The sequence below is a fragment of the Pseudopodoces humilis genome, chromosome 26 (genome assembly GCF_049639895.1).
Source record: "Pseudopodoces humilis isolate 2021_Gansu_Grassland_sample_001 chromosome 26, ASM4963989v1, whole genome shotgun sequence".
Classification (NCBI taxonomy): Eukaryota; Metazoa; Chordata; class Aves; order Passeriformes; family Paridae; genus Pseudopodoces; species Pseudopodoces humilis.
Window position 1 is genome coordinate 6,154,647 of NC_142225.1, and position 19,851 is coordinate 6,174,497.

Genomic DNA, 19,851 nt, shown 5'->3' on the forward strand with positions numbered 1-19,851 from the left:
TTTTGGGCAAGTGCCAGAAAATGAACCCATTCAGCCAAATACTTCTCTCAGCCTCGTGCATTTTGGGCTTAAGCATTGGTGTGTCAGCTGCTCTTCCCTGAGTGCTCTTGGCAGGGAGCTCTGGCTGACAAGAGAAGTGAGGAGATCCTTGTTGGGATGACAGGCTGGAAGATCAAGAGCAAACTGAGTGATCCTGCTAAGCTCTCCTGGCAATTTTAAAGACCAGAAACCTAAAGTTGAGAAGGAGATTTAAAATTTGTAGTCAAATTTTTGCATGTTTCTGGGTAATGAAATAGCAGAATCCCAGCAGAGCTGACTTCCCAGTCCTGAGCCTTCCCTGTGTGGGGATAAAGCTCTGGGATAGGTGTGAGCAGTCCAGGCCTCTCCTTGATACAGAAACTTCTCCGGAGCTGTTCAGCAGTGCCAGATGGTCCAAGGAACAGATTTCCTGAGCGAGGCTGCCATTGCCAGAGCAGGAGACAACGTTGGATGTGTAGTCAGAGGGATCCAACTTGTTTTGGAAGAACAGAACTGCTCTGGGCCCCCAGCTTCCAAACCTGGACTTGGTGTGAAGTGTTTCTGTGGAGCAGTTCAGAGACACTCCAGGTGTGAAGGGTCAGGTTTGTCTGTGCCAGGCTGCCCTGAGCACACCCCAGGTGCCAGAACCGGGTGCTGCACGGAGCTCACAGCCTGGGGAGCAGCTCTCAGCTCTCACAGGGGCTGCAAGGCTTTCTCAGCTTGATTTTACAGAGTCATTGAGGCTGGAAAAGCGCCCCCAGCTCCCTCAGCTGCTCCTCAGAGAACTTGTTCTCCAGACTCTCCCCCAGCTCTGTTGTTCCTCCCTGGGCACAAAAGCAGGGATGTGTCCCAGGGAGAGTGAAATTGAGGATTAGATCCCAAGTGAGGCTGCACAAATCAGTTCTAGGGGGCTCTGGGGCTCAATCATTCTTCATCTCTCTCTCTTTGCTCCCCACGTGCATGAAAGGCTGATTTATTTGAAATGAAATCCGTGAAATGTGCTAATACCTGCTCTGGTGTTGATCAGGCTTAATGCAATAACCTCAGCTCGCGTTTGCTGGTTCTGCTGAGCAACCCGAGCACTTCAAACTTTCCTCCTCCTGAGCAGCCAGAGGCCTTTGGAGGCCTTTGAAAACAACCCCACCCTCAGAGTGACTGAAACAGGGGCCAGGGAATATTTTCCTGTCCTGCTGGAGAGGATCAGATAGTCGATATTAGACTCCTAAAAACTGACCGGGAGGCAGTGGGTATTTACAGCATGGGCTGAGTAGATCAGTGCAGCTCCAGCAGCTCCGGCACAGCCGGGGCTCAGAGGGGCTGAGGGGCTGCTCCTTGCTGGAACCCCGGAGCCTCTCCCGGCTCCAGGAGCAGCTGGGGGAGCTTTGCCCTGCCCTGCTGTGCATGGATTCCAGCTGTGGCAGCACATCCCGGGATGTGGGGCAGCGAGGGGAGAGGAGCGGGCAGGGAGGGAGCGCGGCCGGGCCCAGCACTCACCGTCAGCTCCAGGGCCTCGTTCAGGAGCCCGTTGCGTTTGCTGTGCAGGTACGCGTTGGAGCTGCCAGTCTTGGCCACCCTGATCCGCGCCAGGCGTGCCTTCTGTGGGGACAGCAGCCGTGTTAGGGACACAGAGAGACACTGGGGACAGCAGCAGTGTTAGGGACAGAGTGACACTGGGGACAGCAGCAGTGTTAGGGACACAGAGAGACACTGGGGACAGCAGCAGTGTTAGGGACAGAGTGACATTGGGGACAGCAGCAGTGTTAGGGACAGAGTGACACTGGGGACAGCAGCAGTGTTAGGGACAGAGTGACACTGGGGACAGCAGCCGTGTTAGGGACAGAGTGACACTGGGGACAGCAGCAGTGTTAGGGACAGAGTGACACTGGGGACAGCAGCAGTGTTAGGGACAGAGTGACACTGGGGACAGCAGCCGTGTTAGGGACAGAGTGACACTGGGGACAGCAGCAGTGTTAGGGACACAGTGACACTGGGGACAGCAGCCGTGTTAGGGACAGAGTGACACTGGGGACAGCAGCAGTGTTAGGGACAGAGTGACACTGGGGACAGCAGCAGTGTTAGGGACACAGAGTGACACTGGGGACAGCAGCAGTGTTAGGGACACAGAGTGACATTGGGGACAGCAGCAGTGTTAGGGACACAGAGTGACATTGGGGACAGCAGCAGTGTTAGGGACAGAGAGAGATTGGGGACACTGGGGTTAGGGCTGGGGACATTGGGGTTAGGGATGAGGGAACAGAGTAGGGGAAACAGTGGGGAGAACAGAACAGAACCGAGTTAGGGCTGAGTAAACAGAGTGGGGAGAACAGAACAGAACCGAGTTAGGGCTGAGTAAACAGAGTGGGGAGAACAGAACAGAACAGAGTTAGGGCTGGGGAAACAGAGTGGGGAGAACAGAACAGAACCGAGTTAGGGCTGAGTAAACAGAGTGGGGAGAACAGAACAGAACAGAGTTAGGGCTGGGGAAACAGAGTGGGGAGAACAGAACAGAACCGAGTTAGGGCTGGGGAAACAGAATGGGGAGAACAGAACAGAACCGAGTTAGGGCTGGGGAAACAGAGTGGGGAGAACAGAACAGAACCGAGTTAGGGCTGGGGAAACAGTGGGGTGCTGCAATGGGGCGCTGCAGGCCCCTTTGTGCTCCCCAAAGGTCACTGGGTGAGATGCAGAGCGCTGCAGCCTCGTCCTGGCCGTGCTCGGGGCACAGGGGCTGTGGGTGCTGTTCAGGGTTTGGGTGTTCTCCATTTCTCCCCTTCCCCCAGCATCCTCAAGCCCCTCTTTCTCTCTCAGCTCTGTCCTTGGCAGTCTCTGTCCCCTGCTCTGCTCGTGCTGAGCCCGGACCTGTGTCCCTGCAGTGGCACTGGGACTTCATTAACTGTGGCACTTGATAAAATAACTGTCCAAAAATACACATCTCCAGGGGGACAAGTTAGGTGATAAGAAGCAGTCCAGAATAATGCCAGTAAGAAAAACTAAGACCCTACCTCTTCCTTTTTGATTATTTTGGATAATTCTTTTTAGCATTTTAGTTTTTCTTTTCAGTTGCTGCCTGCTTCTCTGTCGAGTGATTTGCCTTTTTTCTTTTCTACTGTTAATTTATGACTCAAACACCATTAAAAGTAAATACATGAAATAGCTGCAGCTATTAAAAAATAATTACATTGTGCTGTAGTTTAAAATGCTGCATAATCCCTTAAATAACATGGAGCTCGTGATTTTCCCTTCTAATTAGAGGTGCTAACGGGTAAACGCTGTAGGAAGAGGAAAGGCAGGAGGCAAATATCTACAGTGGGTCCAGAGAGTGGAGCCATTTCAGGAGCTCTCTCCCTGCCCAGGTGTGAGCCACTCTGACCTTCAGTATTGGAAATACTCAAAATATTTGTTTAACCTCAGGACTTTGTGCTCAAGCAGACAGTTTCTCAGGAGAAGACATGCACAGGGTAAAGTCTGCAGCTTTAACTGGGTGACACAGACAATGACCAGTATGAAAAATAGGTTTTCTTTTGGCCCCCCCAAAATGGGGACATCTGAAATTGGCTTTATTTTCTATACCTCACCTAAATTCCCTTGTCCCATTTTAACACCGAGCCTCCTGATCAGTGTGAGAGTGAGATCTCTGTGCTGGGCCAAGGTACCAAGGCATGGGCTGAGAACACAACGAGGAAGTGAAATTGGATCTTCACTTTTTCTGGAGACTTTCCCGAGCTGCTGTGTCACTCTAGGCCCTGGAAAGGACTGGCCTTAGGCTGTGGCCTGGAACAAAATCCATGGGGACTGCTGCTATGGAATGGGAGCCGTGGGAGAGAGCCAGGATAGGGGATGAGCAATATTTCATTTTGCAGGTACATGGCATGGTCCCTCTGTTCCTGATAATTACATCTCCATTAAATTGTTTATTCTAAATGCAAGTATGTGCCTTTGTGTGTCTGTTCCTTACTTCTCACAGCGATCTCTCCCCTCTAATCAGGAGTGGATGCAGTGGTGGATTTTCCAGGGAAGCTCTGATGGTCACCACTGAAGATTCCCATTTCTCTCTGTGCTTGATAAAACACCAGCTCCTCTGCTGGAGGAACTGCCAGTGCCCAACTTACCCCACCTCTGGCAGGAAAGGCTCACCCTCATCTTCAGCCAATTGTGAAAGTGGATTCAGTCTCAGGCTGTTGTAATGAACATTATTCCCTTTGTCTCCAGGCTGGCAGGGGATCAAATATTAATAGCTGTACTCCATGTGGAGTGGAGACGGTTCTGAGGTCTGTTCCCTTTCCCTTTTGAAACAGGGCCACTTGCTATCTAAATAATTAAGCCCCACAGCTTTTGTAGTTTAGAACAGACGTTGTTATTTTAAAAAATGTCAATGGGGCAGGACAGAAGTTAATCCTGTTCTCCTTACACAAAGGATTGGCTGGGATCGTCACAGAGCCCAACTCCGGGTCCCCATCGTGATTAAATTTGGTAGATATCTTGATTAACTCAGCTAGAGAAGTTAATTAAAATTGGTGCCTAAAATTGGTTTGGCCCTCCAGACAGTTTCCTTCATTGGACTAGAAACAACTCGAAAACAACAGCTCAGGTTTTTCTGTGAATGTCTGTGTACAAATGTGAATTCTTTGGAAAGTGTCTCTGTCAGGGACACAAGCTCTGCCTGGTGTTTGGGGTCCTGTCCTGTGTCTCTGTGGGGTCTGGCACTTTGATCAATTCTGACAGTAAAGAAGGGTTTATTTTCTTCCAAATTCTGCCAGTTTTTGCCACATGTGGGCATGTTTTTGTCATCCCTGTCCTGCAGAGCTCAGCGCTGCTGGTCTGGGCACAGAAGATGGGCAGGTGGAAGCCTGTGGCTCTCTGGCCTTCTGCTGCAAATGTCATTTTGGGGGGGATGATTGTCTTTTGCATCTTCTCCCCAAAATGTGACAGACTAAAGGTCACCAGGGCCAGGCCTGAGATCACTGTTACTGAAATAACCCCTGCACAGGAGGCTAAAAAAGGAAAAGCAAACGGCACACTGTGTCTGCATGGAGATGGGGAGAGGAGTTGCTAGGAAACCACAGGATCTCAAAATGCATATGACCTAATCTGGAAGATAATTTATATGATGAAAATAATAATACTAATGACAGCCACTTACAGGTTAGAATGATTAATTTGGTTATCTTGGAGCCCACGTGTTTCTCTGAGCAGGATGGGAGGCAGGGCTCAGTAACTTCTGGGCTTTGCTGGTTTTTAAGAAACTGGAGGTTCAAAATAAGCAGGAAGGGCAGTGAAGACCTGCCCAGGTGGGGAGGGTGCAGTGTCTTGGTGTCTGCACTTCCCAAAGAGGCTGGCAGAGGAGAGGGAAGAGCCTGAGTTCATCTTGTTGCTTTTTGGAGAAGTGCAGGGAGCAGGAGCTGCTGGCTGGGAGAAATGCTTACCAGATGGCAGGCTCAGGAAACACCTAATTATTATTTATTAATGATTTTCATCCAGTTCTTATGGAGATAACACTCACTCTTGATTTATGTGGGAGAAAAAACCTATTCAGTAACAACCTATGACACAGTTCCATATTTGCCAGAAAACTTCAGCTTTCCAGATCTTCTGTTCCTGAGCAAGCAGGGAGTGGAGAACCTGTAAGTCAGGAACTCTCTGCAGGCCCTGCAGCCCCTTCTCCCTCTGTGCACCAGAGCTGGTTTCAGCATTATCACTCTCAGGATGAGGTTGGAAAGGACCTCAGGAATCAAATCCTGGCTCCCCTGGTCTAACTCTGCAGAGCCACCTCCAGCCTGGGTCCAGCTGGTTCTGAACAGCTCCAAACCACACACACCTGAAGGTGTTTAAATATTAATGAGGTCAGTGGATCTTGAGTCACCTCCACCCTGATCCAGCTGGTTCTGAACAGCTCCAAACACCTGAAGGTGTTTAAATATTAATGAGGTCAGTGGATCTTGAGTCACCTCCACCCTGATCCAGCTGGTTCTGAACAGCTCCAAACCATGCACACCTGAAGGTATTTAAATATTAATGAGGTCAACTGATTTAGATCCAGCTGGTTCTTAACAGCTCCAAACCACACACACCTGAAGGTGTTTAATTATTAATGAGGTCAATGGATCTTGAGCCACCTCCACCCTGATCCAGCTGGTTCTGAACAGCTCCAAACACCTGAAGGTGTTTAAATATTAATGAGATCAACTGACTTAGCTCCACCTCCACCCTTTGTCCATGTGGTTTTTGGGCAGCTCCAAACCATGCACACCTGAAGGTATTTAAATATTAATGAGATCAACGGACTTAGCTCCACCTCCACCCTTTGTCCATGTGGTTTTTGGGCAGCTCCAAACCATGCACACCTGAAGGTACATCCACCCCTACCGTTTGTCCAGCTGGTTCTTGGAGAGTTCCAAACCACACACACCTGAAGGTATTTAAATATTAATGAGATCAACGGATTTTGAGCCACCTCCACCCGTTTTCCATGTGGTTTTTGGCTGTCTCCACATGTGCACAACTCATGCATTAAGCAGCTGCCCCTTCTGGAGACCACAGCCCTCCTCAGCCTTTCCTCAGGTGAGGGCTGCTCTGTCCATGTCCTGTCTCCCTTTACTGCTAAACCTCGAGGAGTTTTAAACCTGCAGATAGTGTAGCTACACAAGGTAATTAATCATGTTTTAATGCTTCTCCCTCAATATTTGATAGTTTGAATGTTATTGGTGGTTGCTGTAGTAGGTGAGCACTGCTGGGCCTTTAAGGCTGAGATGAAGCTGCTCTCCTGAGTCATCAGTGAGTGTTTTGGATCTGGTTTTTATTCTCAGGGTGAAATATCACAGTCATTCAGCAAGTGCTTGATTTTCTTGCTTTTGCCTGCATCTGATGCTTGTTTGGGGTTTGGACTTAAAGTTCTATCTGGAAAGGATGTGGTTGGTTCTGGAAGATGGAAAGGTGACAAGCAGGTTGTAGAGTTAAACAGAGCACAGCACTGCTACAGGATCTAAGAGCAACACTTTCTTCTCCTTTTAACCTCTCTTTTTCTCCCTAAGAAACAAAGTATGCACATTTGGATTTTACTTCCTCTCAAACCTTTACATTAAACAGCTTCTGAGCCAAGTTTAAATGCTCTGTCACTTTTGCTTTGGGGGAAATGTTATAGAGCTGCATATGGAAATTAGGTGGTGTAGAACTCATTATATTCCTATATAATTTGATGGCACCACTTACAGTCAGACCTCGATCTTATTTTGGGCCTCTTCATTACTTTCCAGAGATGAAAGATTCCCCTCTCCTCCTCTGAGCCTCTCCTTTTAATGCTACCTTACCCTTGGCACCATTAAAGCAACAGAACATCATTTCCAATGAACTTTATCGTTTAATCTTTTCCAACACTGAGGAACATCGTGTTCAGGCTATTTGTGGAACAATGCACAGAATATGGAGTTTAATGGATCTGGACCTCCACCAGTCACAGATATCCTGAGTGATTAAAGAGGGGATTTTCAAAGGGTCACAATATGCAAAACTGGCAGGATGGTCAGGCAGCCCCTGGAGCCCTGGGCCTGGTCCCTCCTGTTGTAAATTCCTTTTTGTACGTTCTCATCTTGAGCTTAACAAGCTCTGCCTCAGACTTAGTGAAGCTCTTACCCCTACAGGACATTTGTTTCAGAAATTCTTTCTTCGGTTTAGGAAATTCCTTCTCATTTCCAGCCTGTGTGTTGTCTGTGTATTCATCCACCCGGTAAGGGTTCCAGCCAGACCTTGTTCCGTGTAAGGACTGACTTATGGACAGTTTTCCCTTGTTTGAATTATGTTTTACATGGTTGCTGCAACTTGGCTGAAATGCAAATCTTCTTCTCTGCTGGAGTTCCCACACTACCAGCCCAGCTGAGTGACAAAACCACATCTCTTCCCTTCTCCCTCCCTTCTTGAAATAATAGCAAAAGAAATTCCTTCATACATTAATACTTTTTTTATAGCATTAATGCTGGAACAGATTTTTAGAGCTTGGATCAGAATTGCTCCAAGGATGTGCTAAAGAGGTGCCCAACTGTAGTGGGAATAATCTAGAATAACTGGAATTGTTGTGAGGTGTACATCAGGGTGTGTCAGAGCTTGTCTAGAAACTTATTACTTAAAAAAAAGTGGCAAGAAAAGACCCTCATGTTTTTCTGCATCATTATCAGAGATGCTGCTGTTCTCCATTAGTCCAAAATAAGGCTCAGTGCTTCACGGGAAGCCAAATGTGATGAGCAGCTGTCTGCCTGTGATTTATCTGTCTGTCCTTTCTGATCTGTGTTTCCAGAGCTCACTTCTATAACATCTTTCATACAGCTCACACCCCTAATTAATAGCTATGAAGTATTCAGGGGATGGAGGAATTAACAGAGTTTGATCTGGTGTCACATGCCAAGGTCCTGGCCCTGCTGCATGAGCACTAATTAATGGTGTGGAGCCTGCAGAGAGGAAGGGAATGGCTCAGGGATGTTCACTCTGTGGGACAGGAGCGAGGGGCTGATCCCAGCTCTCCCCCTTCTCCCTGTGTGAGCTCTCAGCACTGAGCAAAGCGTTCCCTGCTGGGAACTGGAATCACCCAGAGCCGTGTCAGGGGTGCTCTTCCTACTGAAACTGCCCCTGCCTGCTCCCGAGATGTGTGCTGACAAAGCTCCTGCACCGGGGGAAAACCAGCCCAGATCCTGGCTGTGGTCCTGCTGGAGAGGGGACAGGGACAGCAGGGAGGGCAGGCTGCCCCAGGGGTGTCGGTGAATTCGGAATCCCCAGGGTGGGAGCTGCTGTGCCCAGCCCAGGCCGGTTATTTCGGCATTAACTGGGTGATGAAGGCAACAGCAAAGAATCTGATCACCAGCAGCCAATTCCAAAGGAAGAGAGGGCTTCCCAACATTTTCTGGCTGAATGCTTTGATCCAGGACTCCTTGACGAGGCGATTTCAGCCTGCATTTACTCTGACATCTGGGATGGAGAGGGCAGCATGAGCCATTACAAATCCTCCCAGCTGTGCTACAGAACAGAGCCAGAGGCTGCCACAAACCTGGGCACCCAACAGGGACAGCCTGACAGTGCTGAGGTGACCCAGGACAGCCCTGGGGATGGACCAGGTGGGTTCCTGTACATCCTGGGCTATGACTGAGACATGATGTGAAACTGGAAATAAATGTGGAGCAGCTTCTGGATGTGTGTGGAAGGCATTCCAGCTGGGCACTGGGCCACTGCTGACAGCAGGCTTTAATATTTGGATGTGTGGGCTTGCTTTGGAGGCTGAACCCATAAACTGGAGCTCACTGATTTCAGCCCTTCCTCTCAGAGGAGACAGCTCCTTGTCTTACACAATTTGGGACTCGGGGAATTTGGAATAGCTGAACTAATGGAAAATGTTATTTTGCTTTCCTCGTTGATATGAAAGAAAAGAGGCAGGATTCCTGGTTGGCTTGTTTGTTTGGGTTTCTTTTTCCCCTGAACTCTATTAAGGGATGTGACAGAGAAAGAGGTACCTAGCCTGGCAAAAATGAAATATCTTTTAAAAAAAAAAAGAATAAAAAGCTTTTTTCCTCCTGTCAAAGACTGTTAAATATCAACAACAACAAAAACATATTCCACACAGATTCATTCTGGTTGAAAAAAACATGTTCTTTAAATGTCAGCCAGCTCCAGTTTTAACCTTACTGTTTCTCTCTCCCCCTAAGTTCCCAACCCCATCCCCTGCTGGAACTGAGTCATGTTCTGTTGCTGAGCTCTCCTTAGACAGCTCCAGTCACTTTTTCTGGCCGTTCTTTTCCACGCTCTGAAGTTCAGTAACCCACCTCCAAAATTTAGGGTGTCAGCTGAAAAACAGAACATTTCAAAACTGACTCCCCTGCTCTGTAACAAATCAATTATTATAATGGCCTGGTTATTGACAGGTGTGTGGGACGTCTTCCTCAAGGGTGTGGGGATGACACAAACCCAGAGCTCAGCCTTTCCCAGCACCTCTCCCCTCTCCCAGCTCTACTGCTGCAGCTTCCCAGGGTCTGGAACAGGCTGCTCCTACATCCTCTTGAGGAGCAATCAGACATTTGTGTCCCTGCTCTCCCTTCCTTTTGGCTGGAGCCCCTTTTAAGCATCTCCATAGTTACCTCTTCCTGAGCTGCCTGTGTGCCACCATCTCCCGAGGAGATGGAATCCCCTCCCTCTGTCCTCTTCCTCTCATCAGCTTCTCCCTGCTGCTGGAATTGCTCTGTGCTTGATGCTTTCATTCATCCCCCAGACAATGTGTCCACTTCCCCCGCCCAGTTTATCCCCTCTGCTCTCTCACAGCCTGGGACACAGTTTTCAGCTCGATATTAGAGTTTTACGTGGGAGTAGCTCTGCAAAACGATTCTGTCCTGGGTAGTCCTTGCCTTGTCTGAATCTGTGTTTGGTTCTCTCCTGGAAGCTTGCAGCCTGCAGGAGGGAATGAGAAGTCTGTCTCAAGGCTTTGGCAGTACATTGCTTGTTCTCAGGGAGCCAAAGGGCACCAGATAATAAATGAAATGAATTGAACACCCTGAGAGGCTGTAGTCGTCAAAAGCACATTTACTGCAGACTTGAAACCAAGCACTGTGATTACCCAGCCTCTGGATTTGTTGGCAGCTTCGGTGTGGCCCGTGTGAAATGCAGCACCGAGGCCATGCCAATCCCCCTGAGATTATCAGCTATCCCAGCTCATTTAGCAAATCTCACTATTCAATGATAAATGCACTTCAGGCAGGGCTGGGTTTTTCTTTTTTCCCCCAACATCTGAACGTTTACATTTTTCCTGATGCTGTGGTACCTCATTTTGTGAGAGGCCACCCTTTGAACCTCTGATCCAGAGCAACCCTGCTGACTTTTAGCCCTTGTGGCTCTGCTGTCCCCCGTGTCAGCCCCAGCCCTGCCTGTCCCTGCTGGGGACAATAACTGTGCCTGGGCTCTGTGCTCACCCCTTCTCCAGCTCACAAACAATGGCCTGCTCTCCTTCCCCGCTGCTGCTAAAGGAGCAGCGTTGCAGGAGCTGTCAGCAGCTGCCTCTGCCTCTCCTTGCCAGGGTGGGCAAGTGGGAGGTGTTGTCCTCCACCCAGCACCAGCTCCGTCTCCTCCTCCTCCGTGGAGCATCTTTGCTGCAAACTGAGCACAGCGAGAGGGGCTCCTCCAGCATCATCTGAATTACAAAGTTATTCTATTGTCAAGCCTTTTAAGTGTCACGTTCCCTTTTAAATCCAAGGCTGTGACATTCACTAAAGAACAGCATCATTTCAAAGTCAGGAAGGTCTATTCTTAGCACATCAGTCAAAAAAGGGGGAAAAAAAAGTCGTTGAGGAAGGAGAAAAACACAACAATTTTACCAAAATGAACCTTGTCACAAATGATCAATTCCTCCTCCATTCACACTGACCCGCTCCTTGCTGCATGCCAGAGGACAGAATTTGATGCCACAGCACAATGAATTAAGATTTGCCAGATCTCTGTATAATTAATTGTCTCACAGTACAGGTTTGGCAAAGAATAATTTATCTTTAAAGTGATTAGATCACTGGTAGTTGGGTTTTGTATTTGGTGGGGGTTTTTTTCTTTTTAAGGAACATTTCTCCTCAGATAGTTGAAGAATAGCTGCTGATGAGTAACAGCCACCTCCTGGTATTTTATTCACATTACTTAAATACCTCTTCCTGCTAGACCAGAGCCCCCTCAAGAGTTGAGAGGCAAAGTTAGGACTGAGCACATCAGAACCAGGGGACACCAGGGCTGGGCTGTGTTCTCCTGGTGCTGCAGAGTCCAGCTTCTCTCACACCCCTCCTTTCCAACCTGGGAATGCCAGTCCAGCCAATCTGATGCTTGCACAGTATTTCTGCCTTTGTCACTGGAAAACCTCAGTCTGAGTTCATAGAAAAACATAAATCAAGTCTGTAGCTTTATCTTGAAATCTACCAGTAGATCATAGAAGTTATGATTCTCAAACTAAACAGAACTTTCAAAGCATTTATCCTAATGCATGCCCAAGAAACTTCAATTCAAAGAGATCAGGAACTCACTAAGTTCCTGGTGTGCTAAAGGAAGACACTGTTGATTCAGAGCTGTCTCCTAAATTCTGTTATAAGGAGCTTCTGCTGGTGAGTTCTTCATATTCAAGGACTGAGAGCAAAGAGGTTTTCCCAACCTTCTTGAAAAAGCCATGCAAATATCTTTGTAACTTTAATGAGATGGGGGCAGAGTTTTAACTGTTTCTGAAGATGGGGTTCAGTTCAGTGTGGGATGATGCTGGAACAAGTGTGGTATCAAAGCAGATCCTTAATGTCCCTCTGTACATCCTGACCATCTCCAGAGGGACTGTCATTAACGTGATTCTCTCTCTTTCCTGCTTTTTAGTATTCATGCAGTGCTGATCATGTGAAAATTACTCACACTTCTGACTCGAGAAAAGTTCCTTAACTGAGAAATTCCACCAATATCAAGGGAATTAGAAATTCAAATGGGGGGAAATTATACACTGTGTGTGTCAATACAGCAAACCTTTATAAAAGCTGCAATCAATCATATTGGCATCAAAGGTGGTGGGACTTTTCCCTGTTAGCAAGTGGATCACAGGCCAAAGAATAAAGGGAAAAGCTGATTCAGAGGAAGAAGCCTTGGTTTGCTGCCCAGAGAGAGGGCCCAGGAGCACAGACCTGCAGTCAGTTCTGGAGCCTCTCTGTGCCCCAGGTCTTGTCTGGCCCATGGCTTTGTGCCTGGGCTGGGCTGTGGAGCAGGTTCTGTCTCTGTTTTGGTGCTCTTTCAGCAGAACAAGAGCTTCCTCTCAAAGTCTTCAGTTCTTGAAATTGGCTGTTGAACATTGTCCCCATAAATCTCTCCCTGATCATCCTTGTCCTTCCCACGCTTTGACACCTCACCTGTTCCTGTCACAGGTGAAATCCCAAAGCCTCGTGTCTGGGTGCAGCCTCACTCTTGACAATTCACTCTGCAATGACTGAAATTCACTGACCAAATGATCCCCAGGGTGGGCTTTAGGATACCTTTACCCTCCTTTTATCTCTCTTGTGTCGTGTGACTGAGCAAACAACTCTCCCTCCAAAACCCTTTCACGTGTGCCACGTCAAACCTCAGGCAGGGGTTTGTAAGATCCAGTGGTGACTTGCTGCAGCTGCAGCTCATTCCTGCACAGTTCTGTCTCTCTGCTACTCCCCTTTTGTGTTTTGACTGCCAAATTTTGTGGTTTTGTAGGTCTTGTATCTGAGCTCTCTGCTGTCAGCTCCCTGAGATGCAAGAAGCAGGCACAGCCCAGATGCTTGCCTGAAGCAGAAATAACACATTTTCCTACTACTGTTCTCCATCAGGTCCCCTGAGTCTTGGATTTCTGGCAGACAGCATTCCACAGGGAGAAAAAGAACCTCAGGCCTTTGGTTTGCAGTTGTTGTAGAAACCTGATTCTGGCTGTGGTGTAATTTAGCAGATTGAAATAGAGATATAGTAAATCTGTTATACTCTCTTAGTGACTCAGTGAGCTTCCACTGGCAAAAACTGTTCGGAATTTGGAATATTCAGTAATCCCTTCACATTTCCAGGGGCTTTTGTGTATTCCCAGTGTTCCAGTCACAGCTTTGAGGGGCTGTGTGCTGATAAGCCCATGTTGCTGGATGGGTGTATTTGAAATTCCAGAGACAGCAAGGAGCAAAGCAGCCAGAAGGACAAACAGCTCCTGGGGATGATTTAAGGGTGCATGTGCACACAGCTATATATTTGTTTCAGACAATATGCAGGAAAGGTGAATAATAACAGCCTTGTTGCTCCTGATGCCAAAAATCCAGCGGTACAGCATGTGCAGGAATGAGGACCTTAGGTGGTGCATATTTGATGGGAGCTTCTCCTTCCAAAGTGGGATGTATAAATTGTCCTGGTCGGACTTTGGGTCAGCCAGCATTGAAATTTTGTGGGATCATATGAGTTTATTTTCCTTGAGCTAAAAATGTGGTTAGAGGAGTCATTACCTGGGTGCAATTTTATGCCATATAATAGGAGAACTTTGTACAAGAGTCCATCCAGTTGTGTGCGAGGTTTCCACATTAACCTGTTGTGAAATGTGGCTCAGAGTTGGATGCCACTGGAACATTAAAACACGTGGTGGGGGGTTCTGCAGCTGAAATTTGATGACAATGGTTTTTCAGACCACAAGTCCTGGGGAAGAGCCAAGCAGGAACTACCGTGGCGTATTTTGTTCTGTTTTGGGCTGTGTGTTGTGTTTTGAGGGGGGGACTGGCAGTTGTTCTGGGGTTTCCATCAGTGCCTGTTGCAGGGTGTGAGTTCAGGCACTTCCTTTGCATTGTTTCTGCTGTGTTTGGTGCTGGGGAGTTTTGTCTGTTCTGTGTCCCCTTTCCAGAACCTTTGGGGGCCCTGCAGGTTTTGGCCACGGTGTGGGAACAATTTGGGAATGGTTTAGAGGGGATGACCTGAGCAGAGCCCGAGCAGTGCCAGAACAGGGAGCTCCCAGCTCACCCGGCAGGGCCCGGTGTCCCACAGGGCCCGGTGTCTGTCCCACAGTGCCCGGTGTCTGTCCCACAGTGCCCAGTGTCCCGGTGTCTGTCCCACAGTGCCAGCTGTCCCGGTGTCTGTCCCACAGTGCCCAGTGTCTGTCCCACAGTGCCCGGTGTCCTGGTGTCTGTCCCACAGTGCCCGGTGTCTGTCCCACAGTGCCCGGTGTCTGTCCCACAGTGCCCGGTGTCCCGGTGTCTGTCCCACAGTGCCCAGTGTCCCGGTGTCTGTCCCACAGTGCCCGGTGTCCCGGTGTCTGTCCCACAGTGCCTGGTGTCCCGGTGTCTGTCCCACAGTGCCCAGTGTCCTGGTGTCTGTCCCACAGTGCCCAGTGTCCCGGTGTCTGTCCCACAGTGCCCAGTGTCCTGGTGTCTGTCCCAAAGGGCCCGGTGTCTGTCCCACAGTGCCCAGTGTCCTGGTGTCTGTCCCAAAGGGCCCGGTGTCCCAGTGTCTGTCCCACAGTGCCAGCTGTCCTGGTGTCTGTCCCACAGGGCTCAGTGTCCCACAGGGCTCGGTGTCCCACAGGGCTCAGTGTCCCACAGGGCTGGTGTCCCACAGGTCTGTGCCACAGGGCCCGGTGTGCCACAGTGCCCGGTGTCTGTCCCTCAGGGCCCGGTGTCTGTCCCTCAGGGCCCGGTGTCTGTCCCACAGTGCCCGGTGTCTGTCCCACAGTGCCCGGTGTCTGTCCCTCAGGGCCCGGTGTCTGTCCCACAAGGCCCGGTGTCTGTCCCTCAGTGCCCGGTGTCTGTCCCTCAGGGCCCGGTGTCCCGGTGTCTGTCCCACAGTGCCCGGTGTCTGTCCCTCAGGGCCCGGTGTCTGTCCCTCAGGGCCCGGTGTCTGTCCCACAGTGCCCGGGCAGGGCTGGGGTCACTCACCTTCTGTGCCCGGCGCTTGTCTGCGCGCTGGTTCTGGTGGTAGATGCGGCTGAAGTTGGACACGATGACGGGCACGGGCAGCGCGATGACCAGCACCCCGCTCAGCGAGCAGATGGAGCCGAAGATCTTGCCAGCGATGGTCTTGGGCACCATGTCACCATAACTGCAGGGCACAAACAGAGAGGGGGAGCTCGGCAGGGCCCTGGGCAGCAGCGGGGGACAGCTCGCGGTGCTGGGCCCCCGCTCCAGCTGGGCTCGCCAAAGAAAGGCACTTCTGTGGCACAAAACAGAGGTGCTGCTGCAGGCAGCTGCTGGGTGTTGAAATTCACATCCTCGCTCCTTCTGCACCCACCTCTCCGTGCAGATGAGCTCAGCAGACTTCAAACCCTGCGTCTGCTGGGGAGCAGGTTCATGTATTTTCATTCCCTGGTATCCAGGTGCAAATGAGGACGGATTTACACTTCCATTTCAAACCCCAGCAGCTTCCCTGCCATCTGCACAGTCAGAAATTTGGGGGTTGTTCAAAGTCTGCATTTGGTAAAAGGTGAATTCTCAGGGACGTGAGACCAGCTGTAAAATATTCATACAAAGCTCTGCATTGGGTTGGACCCAACAATCTTGTGCTGTAATTTGTGTTGCATAAAGAGCGTGTGGAGCTTCTGGAGCGAGTGCAGAGGAGGCCATGGAGATGCTCTGAGGGCTGGAGCCCCTCTGCCGTGGAGAAAAGATGAAAACTGCAATCTAGAGAAGCCCCTGGTTGCTATCAGATGGTATTTGGGATTCCTGTGGTTATCTTTGAGATGTTCTGGTGCTCACTGCAACAAATGTTTTAAAGAGAAATGATTTATCACAATTGAAACTTTATTTTTACATTTGATGTCAGTCCATGACCAGCAAAGAGCTTTGAGGGGAATAGAGTTCAGCTAAGAATAATTTACATCCAAGAGGAAAAACAAACATTTCAAACCACCTTTTTATCAGCTGAACTTCTTGTCCCCGTGCAAGAACTTGTTGGCATGAGGGGCTGAGTAAGAGCAGGACTCACTCCTTGCACGTTAACTGCTTCAGGCACCATTAGCCAAGGCTTATTTATCCTGACCAGAATCCTTCTCCTGTCCTCACCCGCATCAAAACCCCTCAGAACACCTCAAATCAATAGATTGCTCTTCATGTCTGTTAACTTTTTGGCTGCTGCTTTATGCAAAGATCATTTCAAAGCTCTTGCTAAGTGACAAGTTCTTCTACCTCATTTAACACTGGTCTAAAAAAAAAAATCTCACTTTTCTCCTGCTGGCCCTTAACACAATAAGGCTGAAAATTAATCATATGCCTCAAACATGATCTCAGTGACCTGGAGCAGGGAGAAAAAGCCCTTCTGTGCATTTGCAGAGAGTATAATAAGAAGTGTCTGGCACACAGTCTGTCTCAGGGAGTTTTGTTCTTACATGCAGACTGAGAGTTAGCTCCTTAGTTGGGACTTCAGAGAAGGTGCTTTAAAACACCTCCAGGAGAGATGAAACCCTGGGAGCAGCAAGGATTTTGTGGGGAGATGGAGAAGTTCATTTGCAAAGCTCCTGAGAAGAAGAGCTCAGTGGTGGCTGAGGGACAGGACCTGGCACTGGGGACACCGTGTCCACTGCAGCTCTCCATGGAGGATTCTCCTGGATCCTCCCTCTGGGGATCTGCTGCCTGGGACAGCAGGCACTTGGGAACGTCTCTGGGCTGACCTGTGACGTGGAAATGTCAGCCCTGAGTTTGGAATATCTCAGCTTTGTTCATCAGAGGCAAACCCAGCTGGAGCTCCGTGTCCATCCCCTGGCACTGATGGGGAAGCCTCTCTCTGACTTTGACAGGAACGAGCCTCTGGAGCTGCAATTGTTCTGCTCCTCTCTTGACATCCACAGCTCCTGCAATATTAATTGCCAGAGAGACTATTTCTGTCCTGATGCTACCACAAGGTACTAATGGCCCTGTGGCATATTTATATCAGGTACAGTGCCAAATAAACTCAGCTATTGGATTTCAGTTAGTACTAATTAGGCATTTCAAACCCAAAACTTCTTTTCCCCAGACTGGAATGAGAGAACTCAACTTTCCCATTAATTTGTTTAATAAAAGGCAACTTGTCATCTAAAAAACTTCTCTAGAAAGTGCATTTTAAGCAATTCATCAATAATCTCATTAGAGCAGCGAGAGGATGGAGGAATTGGGTAATAATTAACATTCAGAGGGTCTAAGGGGGTGTTTGAGCTGCACGAACACAACAGGAGGCTGCGAGTTCGTGGGATTTAATGTGACCTCCAGTAAATCTTTGTAGCTTTCTGTAGCTTGGCTCCCCACTGAGGAAGGGGTAATTAGCTCCTCGCTCTTTGTGTGGTTAAGGGGTGCAGGGTCCATCAGAGCAGGAGCAGCCCCAGCAGTAACCCCTCGTGCTGGGCACACAAACCCAAAATCAGCCCTCACTGACCTGGGTAAAACACAAACCCAAAATCAGCCCTCACTGACCTGGGTAAAACACAAACCCAAAATCAGCCCTCACTGACCTGGGTAAAACAGAGAAATAAACTCAAAATCAGCCCTCACTGACCTGGGTAAAACAGAGAAATAAACTCAAAATCAACCCTGGTGCCTCCTCACAGCCCTGCCCAGCCCTGGCTCTGAGTGCCCTGGACTGCTCAGACCTAATTCCCATAACTGGATTGGAGTATTAGTGCCCACATCAGAATTTAAATTAAATTAAATATTGACCAAGAAGAACTTGCTGTCAGGTTCAGGGTGAAAAGCTCCAATTACCAAGGAAACAGGAGCTTTTGAAAACTGTATCACACCCTCACCCTTACTGGGAAAAACCCCAGACGTGGGCAGGGTGGGCTTTTGTCAGCACAGAAAGAAAGAGCCAAAGAGACTTTTGTAGCTCATGTATGACAATAAATCCCCACTGTTATGATAAACGAGGGAGCTTTTTCTGCAGGGATAATGGTGAGCTGAGGAGCTGAACAGTCCCCTGTGAACATTTCTGCATTTTTCAGTTTTGCTGGCAGTGGATTCCCCAGAGCCCCCCGGAGGTGCTCACAGTGCCCTGAGCTCAGGTCAAGGAAAGACCTGCCCAGCCAAGAATGCTGTTAAATTCAGCCAAACAAAACAGTCTTAGAGAGCTTCTTCTGATACATCTATCACTGCTGAAACTGAGATCTGAGGATCAGAATCTAAGATGACATAAAGCAAAAAAACCCTGAGATTACTTTTTGCCAGATCTATCAGCTTGGCAAGAACTAAAGGGAATAGAGCTTCCTCTGAAAAGCTGAATTTATAAACATCATGAATAACCTCCACACTTAACTGCCTTTTAAGACTGGAGGTATTTTCTCCGAAGTGAAATTCAGCTTTTCTTGTATTGGTTCTACATTGAAGTAAATTCCACTTTTTCTCTGAATAACTTAGATGAACAGTTTAGAATTCCCTTTTTTCCTGTTAGAAATTATCCAGTGTTTTAACAAGTTTGATGGAAAAACTCGAGCTATCATAAAAAGAGGCAACATCTGTTTTCCTCCAGGGAGATGGGTATGAGGCAGTAAGCTGCAGTTTGGGGGTGTTGGTGGGAACACCCAGCCCAGGAGGGCAGGCAGGACATTCTGAGCCTCTCTGGAAGTGTTGGCAGGGCTGAAATGCAGCAATACCCCAGCCAGGCTGTGCCAGAGCAGAGAGCACCTGGAACCTTCCAGAAGCACCTCTGAGCCAGCACATCGCCATCCTCCCGGCAGCAGGAGCTGGGACGAGAGCCCTGAGCAGCACTGGGAGCACTGGGGAGCACTGGGAGCACTGAAGGCACTGGAGGCACTGGGAGCACTGGGAGCACTGGGAGCCCTGGGAGCCCTGGGAGCACTGGGGAGCACTGGGAGCCCTGGGAGCCCTGGGAGCACTGGGAGCACTGGGGAGCACTGGGAGCACTGGGAGCCCGGGGAGCACTGGGAGCACTGGGAGCACTGGGAGCACTGGGAGCACTGGGAGCACTGGGGAGCACTGGGAGCCCTGGGAGCCCTGGGAGCACTGGGAGCACTGGGGAGCACTGGGAGCACTGGGAGCCCGGGGAGCACTGGGAGCACTGGGAGCACTGGGAGCACTGGGAGCACTGGGACAGGCTCCCCATTTGCTCAGAACCATCCCTGCCAGTGCCAGCAAAGCCAGGCTGCAGCAGCTGGACACGCTGCGAGGGATGGAGAGCAAAGCAAGCCCTGTAAAGACTCGGCCCTGTGTGAGTCCCAGCCTGCAGAGCCCCCAGAGCCCAGAACCTGAGGCAGCAGGACAGAGACAGCGTGGGGACGTGAACTGAGGGTTGGCAGATCCTCTCTGCCCTCCCGAGACTGGAGCACGGGGTAAATTGTTACGTGCCCATGAAGAAAAGCATTCCCATCCTGCAGGACTCTGGCAATCGCTGCCCATCCCA

The 19,851-nt window shown here is 49.4% G+C and overlaps 1 protein-coding gene across 4 annotated transcripts in view; it reads right to left on the reverse strand.

Annotated features, from left to right (window-relative positions):
• Positions 1-19,851, reverse strand: part of KCND3 (potassium voltage-gated channel subfamily D member 3) — a 104,705-nt gene that overhangs the window by 10,133 nt on the left and 74,721 nt on the right. For all 4 annotated transcript variants that reach the window (XM_088067015.1, XM_088067016.1, XM_005529281.2 and 1 more), the window contains exons 3-4: positions 15,408-15,570; positions 1,513-1,614 (exon numbers count right to left, since the gene is read on the reverse strand). In XM_088067015.1, the coding sequence (XP_087923141.1) occupies positions 1,513-1,614; positions 15,408-15,570 (265 nt within the window). The remainder of the gene's footprint in view (positions 1-1,512; positions 1,615-15,407; positions 15,571-19,851) is intronic.